The sequence below is a fragment of the Amphibalanus amphitrite genome, unplaced genomic scaffold (genome assembly GCF_019059575.1).
Source record: "Amphibalanus amphitrite isolate SeventyFive unplaced genomic scaffold, NRLGWU_Aamphi_draft 000017F_arrow, whole genome shotgun sequence".
NCBI lineage: Eukaryota > Metazoa > Arthropoda > Thecostraca > Balanomorpha > Balanidae > Amphibalanus > Amphibalanus amphitrite.
In genome coordinates, this window is record NW_024881513.1 from 1,048,701 (window position 1) to 1,070,530 (window position 21,830).

The 21,830-nt window shown below is 54.3% G+C and overlaps 2 protein-coding genes across 2 annotated transcripts; both read left to right on the forward strand.

The window, feature by feature from the left end:
• The first annotated feature begins 50 nt into the window (after nt 1-50).
• LOC122387998 lies at nt 51-14,546 on the forward strand. The gene is made up of 2 exons (XM_043378729.1): nt 51-1,162; nt 14,435-14,546. Exons 1-2 carry the CDS (start codon nt 51-53, stop codon nt 14,544-14,546), a joined length of 1,224 nt encoding a protein of 407 aa, XP_043234664.1.
• A 406-nt stretch (nt 14,547-14,952) lies between these two features.
• Nucleotides 14,953-17,661, forward strand: LOC122388006 (ubiquitin carboxyl-terminal hydrolase 45-like). Its single transcript, XM_043378742.1, has one exon. It carries the CDS (start codon nt 14,953-14,955, stop codon nt 17,659-17,661), a length of 2,709 nt encoding a protein of 902 aa, XP_043234677.1.
• The last annotated feature ends 4,169 nt before the right edge of the window (nt 17,662-21,830 follow it).

The following is a 21,830-nucleotide window of genomic DNA, read 5'->3' on the forward strand; positions in this document are numbered from 1 at the left end:
AGCCGAACAAGGTGCGTCTTGTGTTAGATGCGGCCGCCAAAAGCCACGGGATGAGCCTCAACGACTCACTGATGCAGGGCCCGCTGAATATGAACTCACTGGCCGGTGTCCTGATCCGCTGGCGCGAGAAGCGCGTGGCTCTGACGTCAGATGTAGTGGCCATGTTCAGCCAGATCCTCATGAACGAACAAGATCGACCCAGCCTTAGATTCCTCTGGCGAGACGACAGCCGGGACGGGGACTTTGACGTCTATGAATCTCCTGTGCTTATATTTGGCGCGGCGTGCTCACCGAGTATCGCGAGCTACTGTTTCCGGCGCACAGCGACTGATTTTGGCGACGGCGATCCGCTGGTGACCAGAGCGATAAATGAAGACAGCTACGTGGACGATCTGATGACCGGAGCGGCGACTGAAGCCGAAGCAGTGCAACTAATCGGCCAGCTGACGGAAACTCTTCGACGCGGGGGCTTCGAACTGGGCCCATGGACGTCCAATTCCCCTGCAGTGCTCAGCCAGCTGATGCCCGAACAACGCTGTGAAGATGACTTCAACGTGGGGAATGCGGACGATCATCGAGCTCTGGGCGTCGTATGGAAGCCCAGCTCTGACATGCTGACCTACCGGACGCATGTTCCTCCAGAAACGGCAACGAAGCGGACAGTCATGTCCACCGTTATGTCGGTATTTGACCCCCTAGGATACCTAACTGGATGGCTGCTTCGTGGAAAGCTCCTACTTCAGCAGATCTGGAAACGTGACCTCTCGTGGGATGATAAAATTCCGAAAGATTTGGAACAAGAATGGCGGAAGTGGACTGATGAGCTGGAACGGATCAATGTACTACGGCTGCCGAGGCACCAGTTCAACAATACGTGCGCCTCTGAAGTAGAGCTGCACGTGTTCTGCGACGCCAGCGAGAAGGGCTTTGCCTCTGTACTGTACTACAGATGGAGAACCGAAGACGGAGGCATCGAGGTCAGCATTGTCGTGGCCAAATCGAGAGTGGCGCCGACAAAAAGACTCACTATTCCCAGACTGGAGCTGCAGGCGGCCGTGCTGGGGGTGAGAATGGCCGCCGACCTGATGAAAGAAGCACGCATCAAGATCAAATCGGCAACGTTCTGGACGGACTCTAAGAACGTTCTGGCGTGGATAAAGTCGTCAGTGAGACGCTTCCACGTTTTCGTAGCCAACCGAGTGGCGGAAATTCATGACGTCACGAGGCCGGAGGACTGGCGATACGTGCCAACCAATCTGAACGTGGCAGACGCGGCGTCCCGAGGCCAAACTATAGCAGATCTGCTGCCTGGCGGTACGTGGGCCGGCGGCCCCGAGTTCCTTCATCAGGAGGAGGATCGGTGGCCGGCTACTGACGTCAGTGAAGATGAAGTGCTGACAAATGACCCCGAGACCAAGGTTGTGCTGACTACCGCCGCCCTGCCTCCCCTCGATCCCTCTGCCGCGCAGCCCGACCTGATCCGCTGTTCACGATGGTCGGTGGCAGTGCGCACAATGGCAAGGGTGCGAAGGTGGCTGCTCCAACACAGGGAGGGCACGCAAGGTGAATTTACGCCCAATGAGCTGGATGAAGCCGAAAAGCAACTGATCAAGGCGGTACAGCATGAGCAATTTCAATCCGAGCTGCGGGATTTGAATGCGGGTCGACCTGTGAACAAGAAGAGTAAGATCGCAAGCCTTTCACCCGTACTGATTGACGGCATCATCTGCCTGGACAGTCGCTGCAAACGATCGCCGGAGTTGAGCCCGACTGCCCGACAGCCGCCCATACTGCTGGGCGGTTATCGCTACGTAGAGCTGTACATCAAGCACCTCCATGAACAAATGGGACATCGCGCACACGAAGCTGTTCTGGCGGAGCTCCGGCAGCACTACTGGGTACCGCATGCGCGCCGAGCCATTCGCACGGTGGCCGGCGGGTGCCAGACCTGCAAAGTCCAGAAAGCCCAGCCCCACTCAGCCTGCATGGCGCCGCTCCCAAAGTCGCGGGTCACGATGCTGCGAGGCGCCTTCTACAGCACCGGAATGGATTACTTCGGGCCCATACTGTCGAAGAGAGGTCGCGCGACAGTCAAGCTCTGGGGGGTAATCTTCCGATGTCTAGCCACCAAGGCCATTCACCTGGAACTGACCGACAGCCTGGATACGCACGCGGCGCTAATGGCGATATCCAGGTTCCAAGCCCGGCGTGGAAATGTTCGCGAAGTCTGGTCGGACAATGGGGGAAATCTGCGTGCCGCGGAGAAGGAGCTGAGAGCTGTCCTGGAAAGGCTGGATCATGATGAAATCAGAAGAAAACTGGGAGTCGAAAGAATAGAATGGAAGTTCTCCCCGCCAGCAGACCCTGAGGCCGGCGGCGTCTGGGAAAGGAGCGTCAGAACGGTGAAGGAAACCCTGCGAGCCATTCTGAAGGAACACAAGCCACGCTACGAAGTACTGCTCACGCTGTTCTGTGAAGTTGAGAAGGTCTTAAACTCGACGCCACTATTCCATGTCCCAGTGGATCCTGATGACGACGACCCACTGACTCCTTTCCACTTCTTGATTGGGAGAGCAACTCCGAGCTACCCGACAGGGAGTCACCTGGAGCACGTGGACCTGAGGAAGCGGTGGGAGCACGCGCAGTGGCTCGCTGATGCCTTCTGGCAGCGGTGGGTCAGAGAGTACCTGCCGACACTCGCGAGGAGGCCCAAGTGGAGACAACATCGCGCGAATGTGGAAGTGGACGACACAGTGATCGTCGCAGACAACCGACATCCACGAGGACTGTGGCCGAAGGGCGTCGTTGTAAAGGTGCACAGCGGTGCTGATGGCATCGTGCGCTCGGCAGAGATCCGCACGAAACATGGGATTCTCCATCGTCCCGTGCGGAAACTTGTGGTGCTCAGCGTTCTGCCGCGATAGGGCTATACGTATTACGTATGGTTGATGGCCGTTGGTTATGTGCAAGCGTACACATGCTGGTCGCGCGCGCGTTTATGAATCGTGTCGAATGTCCGAAACCGTGAGTGATTTCGGAGAGGCCGGGATGTTACCGATTCATTTATGTATGTACCATGTATTATCGCTGTTTGAATTTCTTTTTTAAAAGGCGCTTAATTATTTTATGCTTAATTCTGTCTCTCTGGAAGTCTTAATTTAACTGTGTCTCGCGAAAGACCTCGAGACTTTTTAAGTTGACCTTATTCTTCTCTCGACCGTGACATTTTTGAAAGCAGAGGAAAAAATATTTCATTGTGTTAACTTTGGCTTTGTTTGTGAATCGAAAATAAACATTGCTTCTGTAATCAAAATACCTCTCCTTGTTGCAGTACGCAACACACTGTGCATGCGGCTCGCAAAATATTGTCTCTTTGCTACCTTTGGGTACCTGTGCGGTGTCAATAATTTTTAACCCATTCATTTTTGATGGGTTGGGCCGGGCTGGGCTTTGACGCTTTTGCCATGAATGGGCTCGGGCTGGGCCGGGCTGTGAACCCATGGGCCTGGGCTGGGCTGGACTAGGATTTTGCGGCCCGTGGCGAACACTGCTGCGGTGTGACTGCAACTGTGACTGCAGTGTAACTGTAACTGAGGTTGCAATGTGTTTGTTAGTGTAACTGTGGTGTAACTGTATGTGCCTGATACTGCGGTGTGACTGCGACAGCGGTGTAACTGTAACTGCGATGTGACTGTAACTGTGACTGCAGTGTAACTGTAACTGAGACTGTAATGTGACTGTGAAAATAGTTACTGTGGTGTGACTGTACCTGAGACTGCGATGTGACTGCGACAGCTGTGACTGCAATGTGACTGTAACTGCGACTGTGGTGTAGCTGTGACTGCGATTACGGTGTGACTGTGACTGCGATTACGGTGTGAGGTTTATTCCAGCAGATTTGGTGGTTGTGTGAAGGCCGTGATCGGTGCTGGAAGGGAAAAAATGCGTGATGCTGCACGTAGGGGGAGGGGAAGTAACTGGCTACGAAAGGCTTCCAAACGACTTTTCAACTCAGTAGCAAACACCATGAGTTTTCCTCTAAATGTATTTCCTGAGATTCTGACGCACACCCCTGTTCTCTGAGCATCATGAACACGGCGAGCGAGCCGGGCCAAAAAGGGGAAAATCGTGCAATTTGTTGCATCGTGATAATAACGCGAGCCTGCTAATTACTATTAACTACTTTTTCGGTGTTGCGAAAATCGGTGGCATGACTGAATCACCCGGCATGAATGTACCTTATCACAAGGTCGGCTTATCAATAAAAAAAAAAAACATATTTAAGCCGCAACCCGTTGGAGAGGGGGAAAAGCCACCCTGTGTTTTTCGCAACTAACTCAAAAACGGCCGCGAGCTTTGATTCATCGTTTTCAGTAACTCTCTGGACATCAAGTTCATGCAGCTCCTAAAAAATTGGATTCTTTGTCTTCTGAAGCCGTTAGCTACAGAGTCAACCTGAAGTCGTGTTCGTCCATTTTCGGTTAAAAAAGCTGCTCAACAGAAAATCCTATAACCAGTAAAACGCCTTTTGGGGCGACTACGGAGCGAGCGAGAGGGTGGGCCTTGCACGTGCGAACTTGCGAGGGGGTACCTCCAACTTCGGTCCAAATAATCTTAGGTCACCCTAGGTCAGGAGTTATTGAGGTCAAACTGAGGTCATGTTCGAGCAAAAATGAACAAAAAACATGAAACATTGAAACACTCACAAAAGCTACAGTTACCAAGCAATTTCACAGCTCTTTATATTGTCATGTAGACAAAAAACGGCGCTACAAAACTGCCATCTCGGATTTTCCAAATTTTGGGATTTTGACCCCCGAAAATTCATAAAGTTAATTTTTTAGAAAAGCGCAAAAAAATCCCAAAAATTTTCGATTTTCGAAAAAATCGGAACATATGGTATAGTCTCTCTGTGCTCTTCTATATGCATACCAAATTTTAGATCGATACCTCCTTTTTGGCAAAGTTATAGCGAGAAAACATTGAAAACACTGATTAGGTACTTTAAATTTTTTAACTCAATTTATAGCAATTCTAGAGCAAAACAAGCGCAAAACAAAGACCACCATTGAACTCCCCGTGACGAGCTGCATCGAATCGATACCCGTTTTAGGCAAAATAGCAACTTTGAGATTTGACCTAACTTGACCTGACCTAGACCTGACCTTGACCTGACCTTCACCAGAACATAATATAAACTTGCCTTAAAGGCTGCTTGACCCACTTAATCGCATTTGGCATATAAAATTGACCATAAAACATGCATCACATGATATTTTCATATTGTGACCCTCAGTGACCTGACCTCTGTAACCTGACCTGGTATCAGTGACATCAAATAGCAAAATATGTGTTTGAGGAACATTTTCCCAACGATGATTTTCAATGAAATGCATTTTACTCGATTTTGCATGCAACGCATTTATTAAAATGCCTGTAAACGGTGAAAGTTCGACATTTGACCTGACCTGTGACGTCATCGGTTTGACCTAGGTCAATGAAATTTGGTCAAAAGGTAGTTCCCTGTTGGGGCTATCCAACACCGTTTGCTGCTTGTCGCTATCTTGAGTGGCTCTCGAGATCTTAGCTAAGAGGGGGGGGGGGGGGCAAATTGGCTATCCCCCCAACGGACGGCAGACCCCAACGTTGCTCGGCAGACCCGAACGGGGCGCGGGTTAATTACCCTCACCCAAAATAAAAGTAAGGTTTTCGACGCGCCTGGGCATGGCAAACACGATGGTGCCAAAACTTTTTTTCTTTCTTTTTGTTTTGGTGAAATTACTTACCAAAAACAGAAACTATACCTTGGGCACTAGACCTGACCTCACGAGTCACCGGTTAACATGAGACCAGTCGAGGGTTTAAGTACAATCGTTAACCCGGCAGGCGGTGGGCCTCCCGGCCACCTTCCGCGCGTTGAGGGGGGGGGGTATTTTTTACCCCCCCCCCGTATCTCCGAAAATACTGAACGGATCCGTAATATTCAAACGGTGTTCGATAGCCCTGTCAAATTGGCGAGGGAAACCAAATTTCATTGACCTCGGGGCCACCAATGACGTCACAGGTCAGGTCAAAGATAAAATGTTTCACCGTTCACGGATCTTCTAGGGAATGCACTATGTATAACACCGAGTAAAACGCATTTTGTCGAAAATCAGCGATAGGGCGTCAGTTGCCTAGTACATATGATGCTATTAGAGGTCACTGATAATACCAGGTCAGGTCACAGGTCAGGTCACCAAAGGTCAGCACATGAACCCAACTTTACTAAGGTTGTGCGATGCATGTTTTATGGCCAATTTTTCATTACCAGCTCAATGGTGTTTCAGGGACGGTTTAGGTCACTTTCTGGTGGAGGTCAGGTCAAGGTCAGGTCAAAAAAGGTCAAATTTCAAAGTTGATAGTTTTGCATAAAGTGGGTATCAATTCGATGCAGCTCGTCATGGGGAGTCTAATGAGGGTCTTTGTTTTTCGCTAGGAGGTCTAAAATTGTTAAAAATTGAGTTTGAAAATTTGACGTCATCAATTTTGAACAGTTTTTCACTATAACTTGGCAAAAAAAGAGGTATCGATCTCAAATTTAGTATGTGGATAGAAGGTGATAGGGACTATCACATACTTTCCGGTTTTTTCGAAATTCAAAAAACTTTTTGGATTTTTTGGCTGTTATATCAAAAAATCTATTTTTTTATTTTTGGGGATTTAAGTCCAAAAATTTCAAAAATCCGAGACAGCAGTTTTGTAGCTCTTTTAATTCTACACCTTTTATGTCTGAAACATTTTTCTGTATCTCTAAAGCTGCAGGCCTGACAGCTCCTTCCGCGAAACCTTTTTTGGGTCGAAAATGGCAGAAATGACGTCACTCAGACGTCATTAGCGGCCAACCTAGCATAGCCTTTGAAAAAAATTGTTCACAATGTGCAATAGCTATTTACGGGAGGGTGCTGAAAGTTTGGTGACGATCGGCGCAGCGGTTCTGAAGATATATCGAAAAACCTAAAGGGGTGGGGGCAAAAAATGTCCCCTCCCCACCGCCTGGAAGGTTAATCGTTTAGACAGATTCCGGAGCAGGCTGAGCTGCTCAGTGCTCACCTTAGAAGGGTGGCTGCTGGCCATGCTTGACCTCTGTATAAACGGAATATATACAATCATTTTTTAGAGCTATTTATCAATAAAACAAACATGGAAGAGCAATCCCCACTTCAAATAACCAAGAGGGAGCATATGTACTACTCACATCTCATTGGATGAGTAGGTAACAAGGATACTGAATGACTCCCCAAGCGTTCGCTCATTCTCATTACGTGCCGAGAACCATTGTTGTGTGATATGTTCCCGAGTTGGATCAGTTACGCGGTACGGAGGAGAGACGAGCCATATCTCTAATGTCGTGCCGTGGCCTGTTCGGTGGACACAGTTGCCGGGGTCTGAGCCACCGACTCCGTCTGCTGATACAGTGACCGCTATCCCCCCCCCCCCCCCGCCTCGTTACGTCAGCACACACGGGACGTCCGCCGCGGCGCCGCTGTTTGCTTGTTCTCTCGTCCCGGCGGCGCTATTTAGTTCCGTGCGCACTGCACCGTCCACCGGGCAGCGTGTGTATGTATAGGACAATGGACATGTACGGACTGAGTGCACCGTCCGAGCCGCGGGCACAGCTCACCGGACTGGCTGGGGGACCACCGAACTGGCTGAGGGACCACGGGACTGGCTGAGGGACCACGGGACTGGCTGAGGGACCACGGGACTGGCTGAGGGACCACGGGACTGGCTGAGGGACCACGGGACTGGCTGAGGGACCACGGGACTGGCTGAGGGACCACGGGACTGGCTGAGGGACCACGGGACTGGCTGAGGGACCACGGGACTGGCTGAGGGACCACGGGACTGGCTGAGGGACCACGGGACTGGCTGGGGGACCACCGGACTGGCTGAGGGACCACGGGACTGGCTGAGGGACCACGGGACTGGCTGAGGGACCACGGGACTGGCTGAGGGACCACGGGACTGGCTGGGGGACCACCGGACTGGCTGGGGGACCACCGGACTGGCTGGGGGACCACGGGACTGGCTGAGGGACCACGGGACTGGCTGGGGGACCACCGAACTGGCTGAGGGACCACCGCGACCGGACTGGCTGAGGGACCGCCGGACTGGCTGAGGGACCATGGGGCCACGGGACTGGCTGAGGGACCACCGCGACCGGACTGGCTGAGGGACCGCCGGACTGGCTGAAGGACCACCGGACTGGCTGAGGGACCACCGGACTGTCTGAGAGGGTCCATCGCAGCAACTAAGGCAAATATCCCAAACAGCCCCGTCCCCCGCATCCACCAGTGCTGACAAGTTTCTGGCATATGGGTTTCACGACGGTGCATCCGAGACACCAGCGACATCCTTATGATGAAACTTTGTATGGGACCATACGAAGTGAGATAGGTGTCGCCACATGTCGCTCATCGCGCCGTACCGGCCGTCCTCAGATGTAGGTGTGCAGCAGGTCGCGATGTCACTAGGGGGCAACTGTTTGATCTAATTTGATTAGATCCGAGAGGTCCGCCGCTTGGGTCATATATGCCCCAAAAGCAACATCTTAACATTTTTTCTAAATGGAGGCAAGTGGCACTTTGAGGAACTTGTGCTTGTGTTTTGTTGGATTTGTGGGTTCAGCGACGAGCGTCGGAGCCGCATAAAACTTGTGTGAGCTCGTCCACTGAAGTTTCTGGAGCCAAAGACGACGGGACTGCACAGCCGCCTGTCACTGGCAATGGCGCGCCGTCCAAAAAAGTAATATTATGTTATGTTTGCATTTTACTATCTATTGAATGATCGTCCACCTGGCATCTAAATTTGTCTGAAAAAGGCATGGTGTATATTTTTGCCCTTCTTGTCGCCATCGGATAACTTTTTTTCCTCGATAAATATCCTTGGGTCATAAATGACCCAGCCGGCAATAGTGTTGTCAATTTTCTCGTATGTTGAATACAAGGGAAGCAATTGATGATTATACGATTATTTATTTCTGGGGGTTGTGATCAGATCACAGTGGCGGATCCAAAGGAGGGGGGTCATATGGGTCACTCATGACCTCCCCTGGGACCCGGGGGCACCACCGACCTATCAGGGGCACCACAGGCCTAGTGTTGCGATGTTGGGATATCATGAGCGGACCGGTTGTCCGGGGCCGTGACGCGGGGCGGGCCGGCGACTCGGCCGGCCGAGGGGCACCACGGGCCTGTCAGGGGTACCACAGGCTTGTTAGGGGCACCACAGGCCTGCAGGAGCACCATCGGCCTAGCAAGAGCACCACAGGTCTGTCAGGGGGCACCACAGATCTGCCAGGGGCACCAGCTAGAGGCCTGCCAGGGGCACCATCGACCTCACAGGGGCACCACCAGCCTCGCACATGCACCTTGGGCTTGTAAAGGGCTCCACGGGCCTGTCGGGAGCACTGCAGGCTTGTCAGGGGCACCACAGTCCTGCCAGGACCCAGGGGCACCAGCGGCCTAGCAGGAGCACCACAGGCCCGCCAGGGGCACCACAGGCCTGCCAGGGGCACCACAAACCTAGCAATGGCACCACAGACCTGTCAGGGGCTCCACAAGCCTGTCAGGGGCACCTCAGGCTTGTCAGGGTCCAGGGGCACCACAGTCCTTCCAGGGACACCACAGGCCCATCAGGCCTATGGTGTCCCCTCAGGAGCACCAGAGGCCTAATAGGGGCACCACAGGCCTGCCAGCGGCACCAACGGCCTCGCCAATGAGACGTTGCAAAGCATTGCAATGCAGTGCCTCTTAATATTGTTTGGCTGAGACCGCTATACAGTATACACAATAAGGTATCTAGCTAAATCGGTTTTCGTGATAACTCCTTATTTGTGACTATGCCAATGCCGGTTGGGTCATTTATGACCCATACTTATAACTTGAGAACCGATGGAACAATTTTTTTTAAGCTTGCACAGTTTTCTTACTGGGACCCGTGTGGCTAACATTTGTTAAGGACAACTAAAGAATCAAAAAATAAAAATTCCGGCATTAATGGGTTAAGAAACGCGACGAACAAAAAAGCGGATAGCTAACAGTCGGCATTCTGGCGACCGGATGTCACAGCGGTCCAGGTAGAGGATTTTCCGTTCACCATGACCCGCTGCCGTCCGCCCTGCAGATATGAGGCAAACCAATGATAAACCGTGCCAGTTACAAGGCAGCAGTGCTGAACTGTATCTCTAGCAGCAGAGTGGTTAACGCCTGGTTGGTTCGTCGGTTGCGGGCCCACGGACTGGGCCACTGCCCAGTAAGTGGTTCGTTGTTTGGAATTCTTTCATGTTTGCTTCATGTAGTTTGCATGAGACTTACGCCAACCTAATAACAGATATGTGGCCGAAAATATTGTGTTCATTTTTAATTAAATACTGAGTTAGAGTACTTCGTTTGTCATGTGACATCCGTGGCGGGTCGAAGACGAGATTTGGCGCTCACTTTCAACCTGGTTGTCTGATCTTGCAAGCCCCTTTTATCGACTATCTTGGTCACTGCGCTGCTGTGCAAGGTATTTTCTTTCATGGGCCGGGAGAAAAGCATCGCTGGACGACATTTTCGTATTAAATGACTATGTTAATGATGTTCTCTTTTATCCCTCGCCGGCCGAGGGGGGGGGGCGGGTGCCGCCCCCCCATAGGGTTTTTTTCGCGATAGCTCCGAACACGCTGGCGATAGAAAGCTGAAACTTGGCATACCTGACCTTTGATCCAAGCCGCATCTTTTGACACCAACCGCATTTTTGGGTCAGGTCAGGTCACTGACCTATGACGTCATAAGTGAACCTCTGCACGGTCTTCAGATGTCGCAACTTCGCAACGCCCTCACTGCCAGAGGAGATGTCACAGGGAAATGACACTTGCAGGATCTAGTATCCATTATGAGTCCCACAACTTGTATATCTCGGATTTTTCCTAAAGGTCATATGAGGTCAGGTCATTTTCGTGACCTCACCATTATAAGTCAATGGGGAAAAATGAAAACTGCTATTCTGGCGCCGGGAACGATCTCCAACTATCTCAAGCACACAGAATCGTGATTTGATGCACTCCTTGCAAGGTTAGATGCGTCACTTTTGCAATGTTGACCTTGCGTGACGTCATTTATGACGTCATCAAGGTCATATTAGTTTTTCGTCAATAACTCTTGATCAAATTGAGCTAGCGAGTCGGGAAAGCCACCAATGGACTCAGGAAGACCTGCCGAATCGAATGATATGCGACATGACCTCTTTCAACCAACTTCGTGACCTGGGGGTGCTGACCTGACCTTGACCTGAGGTCAACACCCCAAGTTGACCTGACCCGGACAAAAAGTATATCATTCGACGCGCCTGAGCGAGACGAACACGATGCTGCCAAAATCGGCGCTCTGCGGCCGTTTTTTGCGAAGTTATTCACCAAAAACTGAACCGTACCTTGGGGCACTTGACCTGACCTCAGAGGTCACCGGTTGACCTAGGACCTTAAAATCGGGTACCAATCTCTGCGTCTCGTAACGGCGCACACGCTCGTTTTTTCCGCGACGCGCTAGCTCCACCAGGGGCGAAACGGCGAGGGGGGTCGTACCCGCCCCCCCCCCCCCCTCGGCCGGCGCGTATGTAGAAAACCAATAGGTCCGGCGAGGGTTATATCATTTTTGAAGCACGCAAGCAAATCTCATGCTGTTTTGAATTTCAAGAACGTGACGTTTTGAGCTAGACACCTTAGATTATTCGGAACATGTCTCGATCACCCAACAGTACTTCAAAACTGAGGAGTTTGATGCATGAAAACATTCGATAAAATGAATCTGACTTTCTGCCTGCACTGCTATTAGCGTTATGAGCGACGAAACACTTATCTCACCAGAGGATGGACGCGCAACAATGGGTGGAAGCACACCTCGCTGTTGCAAGTGCGTATCTAACCCGTGTAGAACCTGCCGCTGCGTGAAACTGGGAAGACGGTGTGCCACCTGTCGATTCGGAGACAACTGTCCGAATTCAGTAACGAAGCTCACACAATTATGCGACATTGCTACAGAAATCGCTACTTTGAAGCAAAACAGTCGGGTTCTACCGCACATCCCAAAAGGAGCGCGTATCGCGGTAGCAGACGAGCTTGCTCACCTTATCAACGACGCTGTCGAACAGGGCACTGAGGAAGCGTGGCGCAGGCTCACGTGCTTTGGATACTCTACGCTCAGTATCAACAGAGAAGCGCGAACAGCAGAAAAGACCTCTTTGGCCACACAAGTGCGCCTAAACCTATCACAGAACAGTGACACCAACAAGGTCCGTCCTTCCAAACCATCCAAACGCTCACATGCACATCGCCCGGTGGGCGAGATGACAGCGATGTCACGACGCGTGGCCTCAAAACTGACGGACGGCGATACCCGGGGAGCGCTACGAGCTCTGACCTCAGATGACTCCTTCGCATCTCCAACAGAAGAAATCATCAAAAGGATGCAAGAAAAGCACCCAGAACCGCCCACTGACCTGCGAAACGTTCCGCCACCTGACGACATCCACGTGCCGTTAGTGGCTTCCGAGGCCGACGTTTTGAAGGCGATCAACTCCTTTCCGCCGAGCTCCAGTGCAGGTTTGGATGGGACTCGCCCCGCCCACCTGCGCTCCCTCCTCACTAAACACACCGCCGAGGCTGGAGCTCGCCTACTCACAGCTCTGACAGCGCTCACGAACTTGGCGCTCAGCGGCCGTCTTCCGGAATGCGCAACACCAGCTTTCTTTGGCGCGTGAGGCGCCAAAGAAAGCTGGTGCGTCGTTGATTGCTCTTCGAAAGAAGGACGGCGGCCTGCGTCCCATCGCTGTCGGCAGTGTGTATCGCCGAATCGCAGGCAAGGTCGCCGCCACGGCCGTCTCGGCGGCCATCGGAGCTCAGCTGCGACCAGTACAGCTTGGTGTGGCCACGAGGAACGGCTGCGAGGCGGCAGTACACGCCACCAGAGCATACATCGACGAATGCGAAGCGTCCGAAAACAGCAGAGTTATCGTGAAGCTGACATCTCCAATGCCTTCAACACCGTGCGCAGAGATGCGATGCTGAAAGCTGTGAAAACTCGTGCGCCAGAGATATACCCGTTTGTATGGCAGGGCTACAACAACGCCGCGCCACTTTTCATCGGCGACAGTAAAATCCTTTCTCAGACAGGAGTCCAGCAAGGCGATCCGTTGAGCTCCCTGCTGTTCTCTCTGACAATGGATTCTGCCACCAGGGCTCCAGACACAGAAATAAACACCTGGTACCTGGATGATGGAACGCTGGCTGGCCCACCATCTGACGTCATCTCCAGTATCAAACAAGTGAAGGCAGAAATGAGCGAAGTGGGGCTCGCCATAAACGCAGGAAAGTGTGAAGTCACCTTCCTGGGAGGCTTCACCGACGATACCAAGCTCAGCGCCCTGCACATGCTGCAAAGTGTTCTTCCCGACATCCGGGAAGTCCCCGTGGATGAGTTAGAGCTGCTTGGTGCGCCTGTACATGACGCTCAAACAAGACGTGCGCTTCTACAAGGCCAGCTCCTGGTAGAGAAGCTTATCAAGCGCCTTCAGGCTCTGGACGAGGCACATCAGGCGTTCTTCCTACTGAAGAACTACGTGTCCCTTCCTCGCCTGTTGTACCTTCTTCGAAGCTCTCCAGCCTACCGCCACCCCGCCCTGCTCAACAGGATTGACGAAGCAGTTCGCCGTGGCATTGAAGTGATCACAAACGTCCAACTGCGTGACATTTCATGGCGACAAGCGACATTGCCAATCAGCCTCGGTGGGCTAGGCGTAAGGAGAGTAACAGACGTTGCCCTTCCTGCTCACCTCGCATCTCAAGTAGCATCCGCTGACACGATCGCATCCATTAACGGCTCCGCCGCTAATCGCGTCAGTGAGCTAACGAGGTGCTTGATCTCAGAGTGGGAGCGTCGCACAGGCTTGCCTCCACCGGAAGCGCACAGGCGGCGCTACCAAAGAGAATGGGATCGAGCTGAGACAGCAAGAATCAGCGAACGGCTGCTGGAAGACAGCAAAACCGATGTTGACCGAGCCCGACTCCGAGCTGCCGCACAACCACACTCTGGTGCCTGGCTGAACGCCTTCCCAGCCGCCAGCGTGGGCACGCTGCTCGACCCTGACACCCTGCGGACGGCCGTCGCCCTGCGGGTGGGAGCAGATATATGTGCTCCTCACCGCTGCCGCTGTGGAGCCGACATTGACGAGCGAGGCCTGCACTGCCTGTGCTGCCAGATGAGTGCTGGCCGGTTCCCACGCCATGCGGAACTCAACAGCGTCATCAAGCGTGGACTATCAACCGCTGGAATGACGTCTGTTCTCGAGCCGGCCGGCTTAGACCGCGGAGACGGACGTCGCCCTGACGGCATGACAACCTTCCCCTATGCAGAAGGGAAGTGCCTCGTCTGGGACGCTACCTGCGTCGACACGTTCAGCGCTTCGTCAGTCAAGGCATCCGCGGCCCGTGCGAGCTCAGCTGCAACCGTCGCCGAGAGGCGTAAGCGCCATCGCTATGCCGACATAAGTCGACGCTATCTGTTCCGCCCTGTCGCCGTAGAGACATCCGGAGCGCTCGGCCCGGACAGTTACTCCTTCTTGAAGGAGCTCGGCCGCCGTATTGTGAAGACCACAGGAGACCGACGGGACTTTGAACGCCTCATGCAGCGCGTGTCTGTGGCGGTGGTGCGCGGCAACGCCACAGCCGTTCGACTTGCGAGCGTCAATGTAAGGCCGAGTCACAGAGCCAACATTGAGCCAAAATCACTTCCATGGCCACCCACAAACTCAACTGGCACCGAAGCAAAGCTCCCACCGGAGCTACCAACCACCACGTCTCCTACGACCAGACCAGCAGAACAGGAGATACTGGATCCATTGAACATGGGACTTCCCAACAATGGTATAAGCATGTGCCAGCACGTGGGCAAGAGCGTCAGTCTGGCTGACATTAAGCGGCAGCTGAAGTCGAACCGGCGGATCGGCGCCTGCGACAAGAAGGGGCCGACCCCGTGCACGGCACCCGCGGATGGGGAGGAGCGGTCGGTGCCGTCGGGCGCGCAGCTGCCGCACGGCGTCTGGCTGTGTATGCAGTGCGGCCACCAGGGTTGCGCGAGGCACGCCACGCAGCACTTTAACACGCCGCGCTTCGACTCGCACACGCTGGCCGTCAATGCCGCCGCCGACTGGGGCGTTTGGTGTTTCACATGTAACGAGAAAGTGTCACTGAAGAGTAATAAGAAACTTCACGAAGCTGTGCAGTTTGTCAAGAAAAAGCAGGGAACTCTACGTCCCGGGGCCACGCCATCCAAGGAGGACACTCCGCCTCCCAAGTCTTCCAAGGGCGCCTCCGCTAAGGAGAAACAGGCTCAAGCGGACTGTGATAACGAGTCACTTCCGAAGGTCAAGGGTCTGATCAACCTGGGCAACTCGTGTTACCTGAACTCGGTGCAGCAGTGTCTGAGCCAGTGCCACTACCTGACGCACTACCTAGACATCAGCAGCCGCCCAGGACGAAAGGTCACAGTCAGCGCTGACGGCGAGACCATGGAGCTGGTGCTGCCGCAGGGCGGGCCCATCACCGCCTCGCTGTGCGACTTTCTCAAGAAGATGCACATCACGGGCACCGGCTCCACCGTCTCCCCCAGTCATCTGCTCAGAAAGATCGCCCTGAAGGTGCCCCAGTTTGTGGGCTGCGACCAGCAGGACGCACACGAGCTGCTGCGAGCGCTCATGGAGCAGGCGCGGCTTGAGGATCTCCGGCGGCACCAGAAGCAGATCCTGCTCGGCCTGGGGCTGCCGGCCAAGGCCGACCCCAAGGAAGTACCCGACGACATGAAGGCGCGTGCCAAGGCGCTGGGCCACCAGGTATCGCATACGACCATCGACTCCATCTTCAGCGGCCAGCTGGTCAGCCTGGTGGTGTGTCAGGCCTGCATGGCCTGCACACACCGCATGGAGCCCTTCCTCGACCTCTCGCTGCCCGCCGCCGAAGATATCATCTTCAGCCTGCTGTCGGAGCTCGACCCGCCGCCGGCCTCGGTCAGTGGGGATTCGACGGAAGACGAGCTGAACGAACCGCCGGCCTCAGTCAGTCCGGACCCGCCGGCTGACGAGCCGCCCGCCTCGGTCAGCCCCTACCCGCCGGCTGACGAGCCGCCTGCCTCGGTCAGCCCCGACCCGCCGGCCGACCTGGCCGCGGAGGAGCTCTCGGAGCGGCTCAGCGCGCTGATTGTGGACAGCGCCGGCGCCGCGGCCGCTGCGGACTCGTGTGGGGACGAGCCGGGCCCGCTGACGGTGAACGGCCGGCCGTCGTCACCGGTGGAGGCGGACGCGGCGCCGGCCGGGCTGGTGCCACTGGTCGGGGAGAGTGCTGACAAAGCCCCGAACGGTGCGCCGGAGACGGCGGGAGCGGACCAGGTGGGGGAGAAGCAGAGCTCTGTGCCGGCGGAGAACTGCGGAGAGGCTGTGGAGGCGCGTGAGAACAGTCTGGGCGCTCCGAACGGTCACTGCGGAAGGGCAGCCGAGGAGGCCCCGCGGGAGGGCCAGTCGCCGTCACCCGGTGAGGTGCCGGGCGGTGTGCCGACGGAGGCAGTGGCGAACGGCCAGAGCTCAACGGCAGGGGTGGCGGACGGCGGCGAACTCCAGTCGGCGCCGAACGGCGGGACCTGCGCGCCAACCGAGTCTGCCCCGGCCGAAGGGACGGGGACCCCCTCACCGGCGGCCGATCCCTCGGACGGCCCGCCGCCGCCGCTGAGCCGCTGTGAGTGGCTCAGTCGAGCGCTGACCACCCTGGCGCCGCGCTACCAGGCGGCCGCTGGCGAGTGCAGCCTGCTCACCTGCCTTAACCAGTACACGGCGCCCGAGCTGCTCACCGGCAACAACAAGCTCGGTTGCGACAACTGCACCGAGCTGCGCAATAAACGGCTCACGGCGGCTGAAAAAGCAGCTGAGAAGAAACTCGGCACAGTATACAGCAACGCCAGCAAGCAGCTGCTCATCTACAGTCCGCCGCCGGTGCTGACCATCCACCTGAAGCGGTTCGAGGTGTGCAGCTTCAGCCTGCGGAAGGTGAACCGGCACGTGCAGTTCGGCGAGCGGCTCGATCTGGCCCCCTTCTGTTCCTCCATCAGCCAGGACCTGCCTCAGATGCGGGCCGGCCAGCGGCGGGTGCTCTACTCGCTGTTTGGTGTCGTTGAGCACAGCGGTCGACTGACCAGCGGCCACTACACAGCCTACGTGCGCGTGCGCCGCCGTCACGACCAGCTCACCGTCAACCCTGCGCGACTCACCACACTCGTCACCGACGCGTTCGCCGTGGCGTGTGAGCGGGCGAGGCAGCGCGCCGAGCAGACCCGACCGGAGACCACGGACGGACCGTCCCCGGTCAGGCCCGCAGAGGAGGGCCGGGAAGACGGGGAGGGCGAGGACCCCGCCGCCGCGCCACAGGAGTCACAGACGGATCAAAAACAGCCCGCCCCGGAGCCCGAGACGGAGCCGGAGCCGCAGCCGGAGGCCGGGCGGTGGTTTTACGTGAGTGACACGCACGTCACAGAGGTGACTCTGGACAAGGTGCTCAAGGCGCAAGCTTACATGCTGTTCTACGAGCGAATTGTGTAAGCGACTGCGGTAGCTTGGGATGGTGCTCTGTGCACGGGGCTGTGACGGCGCGCGAATCGTGTCCCTCAGTCTGACCGAGGTGTGATTTCGGAAAGGTCGTTTTTGAATTTGCTTTAATGTGTGTTCATATGCTAATAAAATTCAGTGGGTTAACGCCTTGAAAGGCAGCTGCAAAATCCGTGTGGATGCTGTCAATTCGACTCCGGCTAAAATCAAATCCCGTCCAGTTTTTAAAAGGCTCTAGCTCGAGGAACTACGCCACTCAGCCGTACTGAGAGCTGATGGCCATCTAAAAATCACTGAATATTTCTGCTCACATCCTCAAAGTGAACATGCACAAACATTTTTTCTTACACATAAAAGGTTTTGAGTTAATACCTGTATTTTAGCTACAATGCATGGACGCCACCGCTTTTCGCCAGTTCCTCAGCCATAGGTATGCATCGTGCAGTCTGTTTGCGGGGACAGTGTTTCGTCAACGCTGAACCTCTGGCCCAATGCATCCAGTCCTTCATGCATATGAAAACAGACATCCGTCATTTTCTGTCCTCAGGACGAGCACATCCCCATCCCCGCTCAGACAGCGTCCTCTCCGAGCGGGGGCTATACCACTGACGGACGATATACCACTGACAGCACATCCCCATCCCCGCTCAGACAGCGTCCTCTCCGAGTGGGGGGATATATGTACCACTGACGAACGCTGGCGCAGGCTACATGATGACGCCCTCGGAATGCCAGCTGCCTCTGGTTGGGCTCATAATTCCGGCGTGGTGGTGACTGGATCGTCTCCGGGGCCCGTATTAGCCCCTGAGTGGCCCATAGAGCGGCCACTGTCGCCGCTGATTTCCGCACTGGGACGGCGCCGTTTGGAGACGGAAATGCCGCGGCTCGGTGACCGGCCGGCCCGCTACGAGCGACATCAGCCGCCGCCGACCGCCGGCGCTCCACTAGAGCGGCCCGTTCGGACCGGCTGCGGACGGCTCCCGGCCGCTCGGAGCCGTGCAGCGCCGGTCGTCAGCGGTGTGAATGGCGCAGAGAGTGGCTCTGGAACGGCCCCAAATAGCCACATCCCAGCGGAGATTATGGAGGATTCGCATCAGCAGCACACGGTTCCCTCAGCTCTTTAAACTAATGCTACCCAAAGTGAGTTTGTTTAAATCCTTTCCAAGTCATTATTTTATTGATTAGAGGTCAGTTTATCAACCAAAAATAGCCGGATCCAGTGAATTATGGGCCTAAGAACATAGACGTGGGACCGGGTCGGGGGGTGGGTAGCAGTGGGTGCAGCTGCCCCACAACTCTGGGGCCGTGGGGGCGCTGCCCCACAGCTTTTCGCAGGGCCAGGAGCCGTCGGGGCAGCTTGCCCTCCCCAAATTAGGGGTTTGGGTCACAAAGGAAAACTGAATGGTAGAAAACATTGAAGTAAAAACTCCTCCACTTTCCCTGGTTCGACAGCTTACATGTACCAAACAGATTTAAGCGAGTGTGCTCTGTTGCCGTCTCCGTGGTTGTCTGTTGCCTGTCTCAGTCTCTGTCTCCGTCCGGTGCCGGTCCCGTTTCTGTCTCCGCGGGTGTACGAGTGTGCTCCGTTGCCGTCTCCGCGGGTGTACGAGTGTGCTCCGTTGCCGTCTCCGCGGGTGTACGAGTGTGCTCCGTTTCTGTCTCCGCGGGTGTACGAGTGTGCTCCGTTGCCGTCTCCGCGGGTGTACGCGTGTGCTCCGTTTCTGTCTCCGCGGGTGTACGATTGTGCTCCGTTTCTGTCTCCGCGGGTCTGCCGCTGCGGTGTGGCTGGCGCCGGCCACAGCACACATCTCACATCGGTCGCATACCGTGCGGCGGTAAAACCATTACCAAGCCGGAGCCGGCCGTGGGAGCGGGCCGGGCCGGCGGAGCCACCGCCGCCGACCGGGCGGGGCGGGGCGGGGCGGGGGGGGGGGGGGGGGGCGCCCTGGGACGCCTGTCGCGACACCGGCCGGGCCGCCGTGACGGTCTGGCTGATTGTTGACGGAGCGTGGTCATTTGGGGATGAAGTCCGATCAGTAAATCCCTAGACAGAGTCCGTCCCACACCCCTCCCCTAGACAGAGTCCGTCCCACACCCCTCCCCTAGACAGAGTCCGTCCCACACCCCCTCCCCCGGACAGAGTCCGTCCCACACCCCTCCCCTAGACAGAGTCCGTCCCACACCCCTCCCCTAGACAGAGTCCGTCCCACACCCCCTCCCTCGGATAGAGTCCGTCCCACACCCCTCCCCTAGACAGAGTCCGTCCCACACCCCTCCCCTAGACAGAGTCCGTCCCACACCCCTCCCCTAGACAGAGTCCGTCCCACACCCCCTCCCCCGGACAGAGTCCGTCCCACACCCCTCCCCTAGACAGAGTCCGTCCCACACCCCTCCCCTAGACAGAGTCCGTCCCACACCCCCTCCCCCGGACAGAGTCCGTCCCACACCCCTCCCCTAGACAGAGTCCGTCCCACACCCCTCCCCTAGACAGAGTCCGTCCCACACCCCCTCCCTCGGATAGAGTCCGTCCCACACCCCTCCCCGGATACAGTCCGTCCCACAACCCCTCCCCCTAGACAGAGTCCGTCCCACACCCCTTTCCCCCTGATGTAGTGCGGCGCTTATCCGGCTACCACAGGAAAAGGTCCATCAGCAAATGACACCAGGGCCCAGTTTCACCAAGTGGGGTAATTTCGGCATGGGGTAGATTTCCATTCTACCCCATGGGGTAGAATCCAGTTTCACCATGCTCAAACTACCCCATGGGGTAGTTTCGGCGTCTCTTGTGAATGTTTGCTAAGCAAGCAGCATCAGCAAAACAACGGAACGTTTTGATTGGTCGAGAATTTCATTTCACGACGGCGTGAAATGAAGAACACATTTGATTTGGCTTCTTGTATTTGTCTACCAATCACCTTGGTAACGATGACACCATGGCACCTCAGTTTCCAAGATTCACACCTTTATTGAGAAAGGAATGCAATGCACAGCCGCGAATCTTGATGGATAGGTTACAGAACAAAGGCATGTTTTATTATCGAATAGTATCGAATGTTTTAAATTTAATTAGTGTTTTAGTAAATTAGATGTTTGATTAGATGTTTTAGATTAGATTAGATGTTTAGTGTTTTATAATTAGAATGTTTTAGTAAATTAGTGCATGTTTTAGTATCGAATACACCTTGCTTGGTATTTTTGACGACTTTTAACTACGAATCTTTTGCATCAGATGCTATTTATTTCTAATGTGCATTACAAAATGTGCAAAATACATACCACTTACAGATGCACGGCACATTTAACACAACTTTATTGAGATATGCACAACAGCGACAAAAATGAAAAATAGATATGGAAAGTAGGTATCGAATCCACTTGGCCTGGTGTTTTTAACAACTGCTTATTACGAATTACTTGCACCATATGCTTTTTATTTCTAATGAGAATTACCTAGTTATGCATGACACATCCTCTTGCTGATTTAGGTACGGCATTTTTTATCTTGATTTCAGTTGTAAGCGTCTTGACATTTGCTGGATATTTGCACATTGACCGTAAGGCGTATAGGTACCTCAAATGATAATTTTAATAGATCATACAAGTTGAAGTAGGTACTATGATCATTTCAACAAGGCACAGCGTCAGCATGTAACCACCGTGAAGAATGTGCATTTTTATTGTTTATATTTCAAGTCTTCCTCATCCGGTATTCAAGGTCACTGTTGAAGGAAAACCTTTAATAGTTAAAAAGTAAAAATTCTGGCATTCAGCTAGGGCGACATCAATAGTGCTATTTTTGGGTGTTGCAGATCACAAGCATAGGTGGCGCAGGCTACATGCAGTATAAAATACTTGGATGAAACTTGAAGTATGCTATGAATAATGCATACTCAAACATGACAGGTGATTGGACTTCAATAAATTATGTTCTTATTACTATTTTACTGTCAATTCTTGCTCACAATTGGTATCATATTCACAGATTACCCCACGAATGTCTGCCGTAATTTTGATGGGATATTTGGGGTAGAATTGCCGGCAAACAGCTGATTGATTGGCTTGTTCAGATGCTCACGGACCGTGAGCATCTGTTTGCATGGCAAATTTGGGGTAAAATAAAAACTACCCCATGGGGTAGTTTGGAAGTGGCCAATCAGAACCTA

Bases quoted from the DNA above. Each gene is read 5' to 3' on its own strand.
- LOC122387998 (XM_043378729.1), top strand. From the start codon at position 51: ATGAGCCTCAACGACTCACTGATGCAGGGCCCGCTGAATATGAACTCA. The intron at 1,163-14,434 runs GTCAGTGAGACG...TCCCCTATGCAG, and splicing joins GTTCTGGCGTGGATAAAGTC to AAGGGAAGTGCCTCGTCTGG.
- LOC122388006 (XM_043378742.1), top strand. From the start codon at position 14,953: ATGTGCCAGCACGTGGGCAAGAGCGTCAGTCTGGCTGACATTAAGCGG.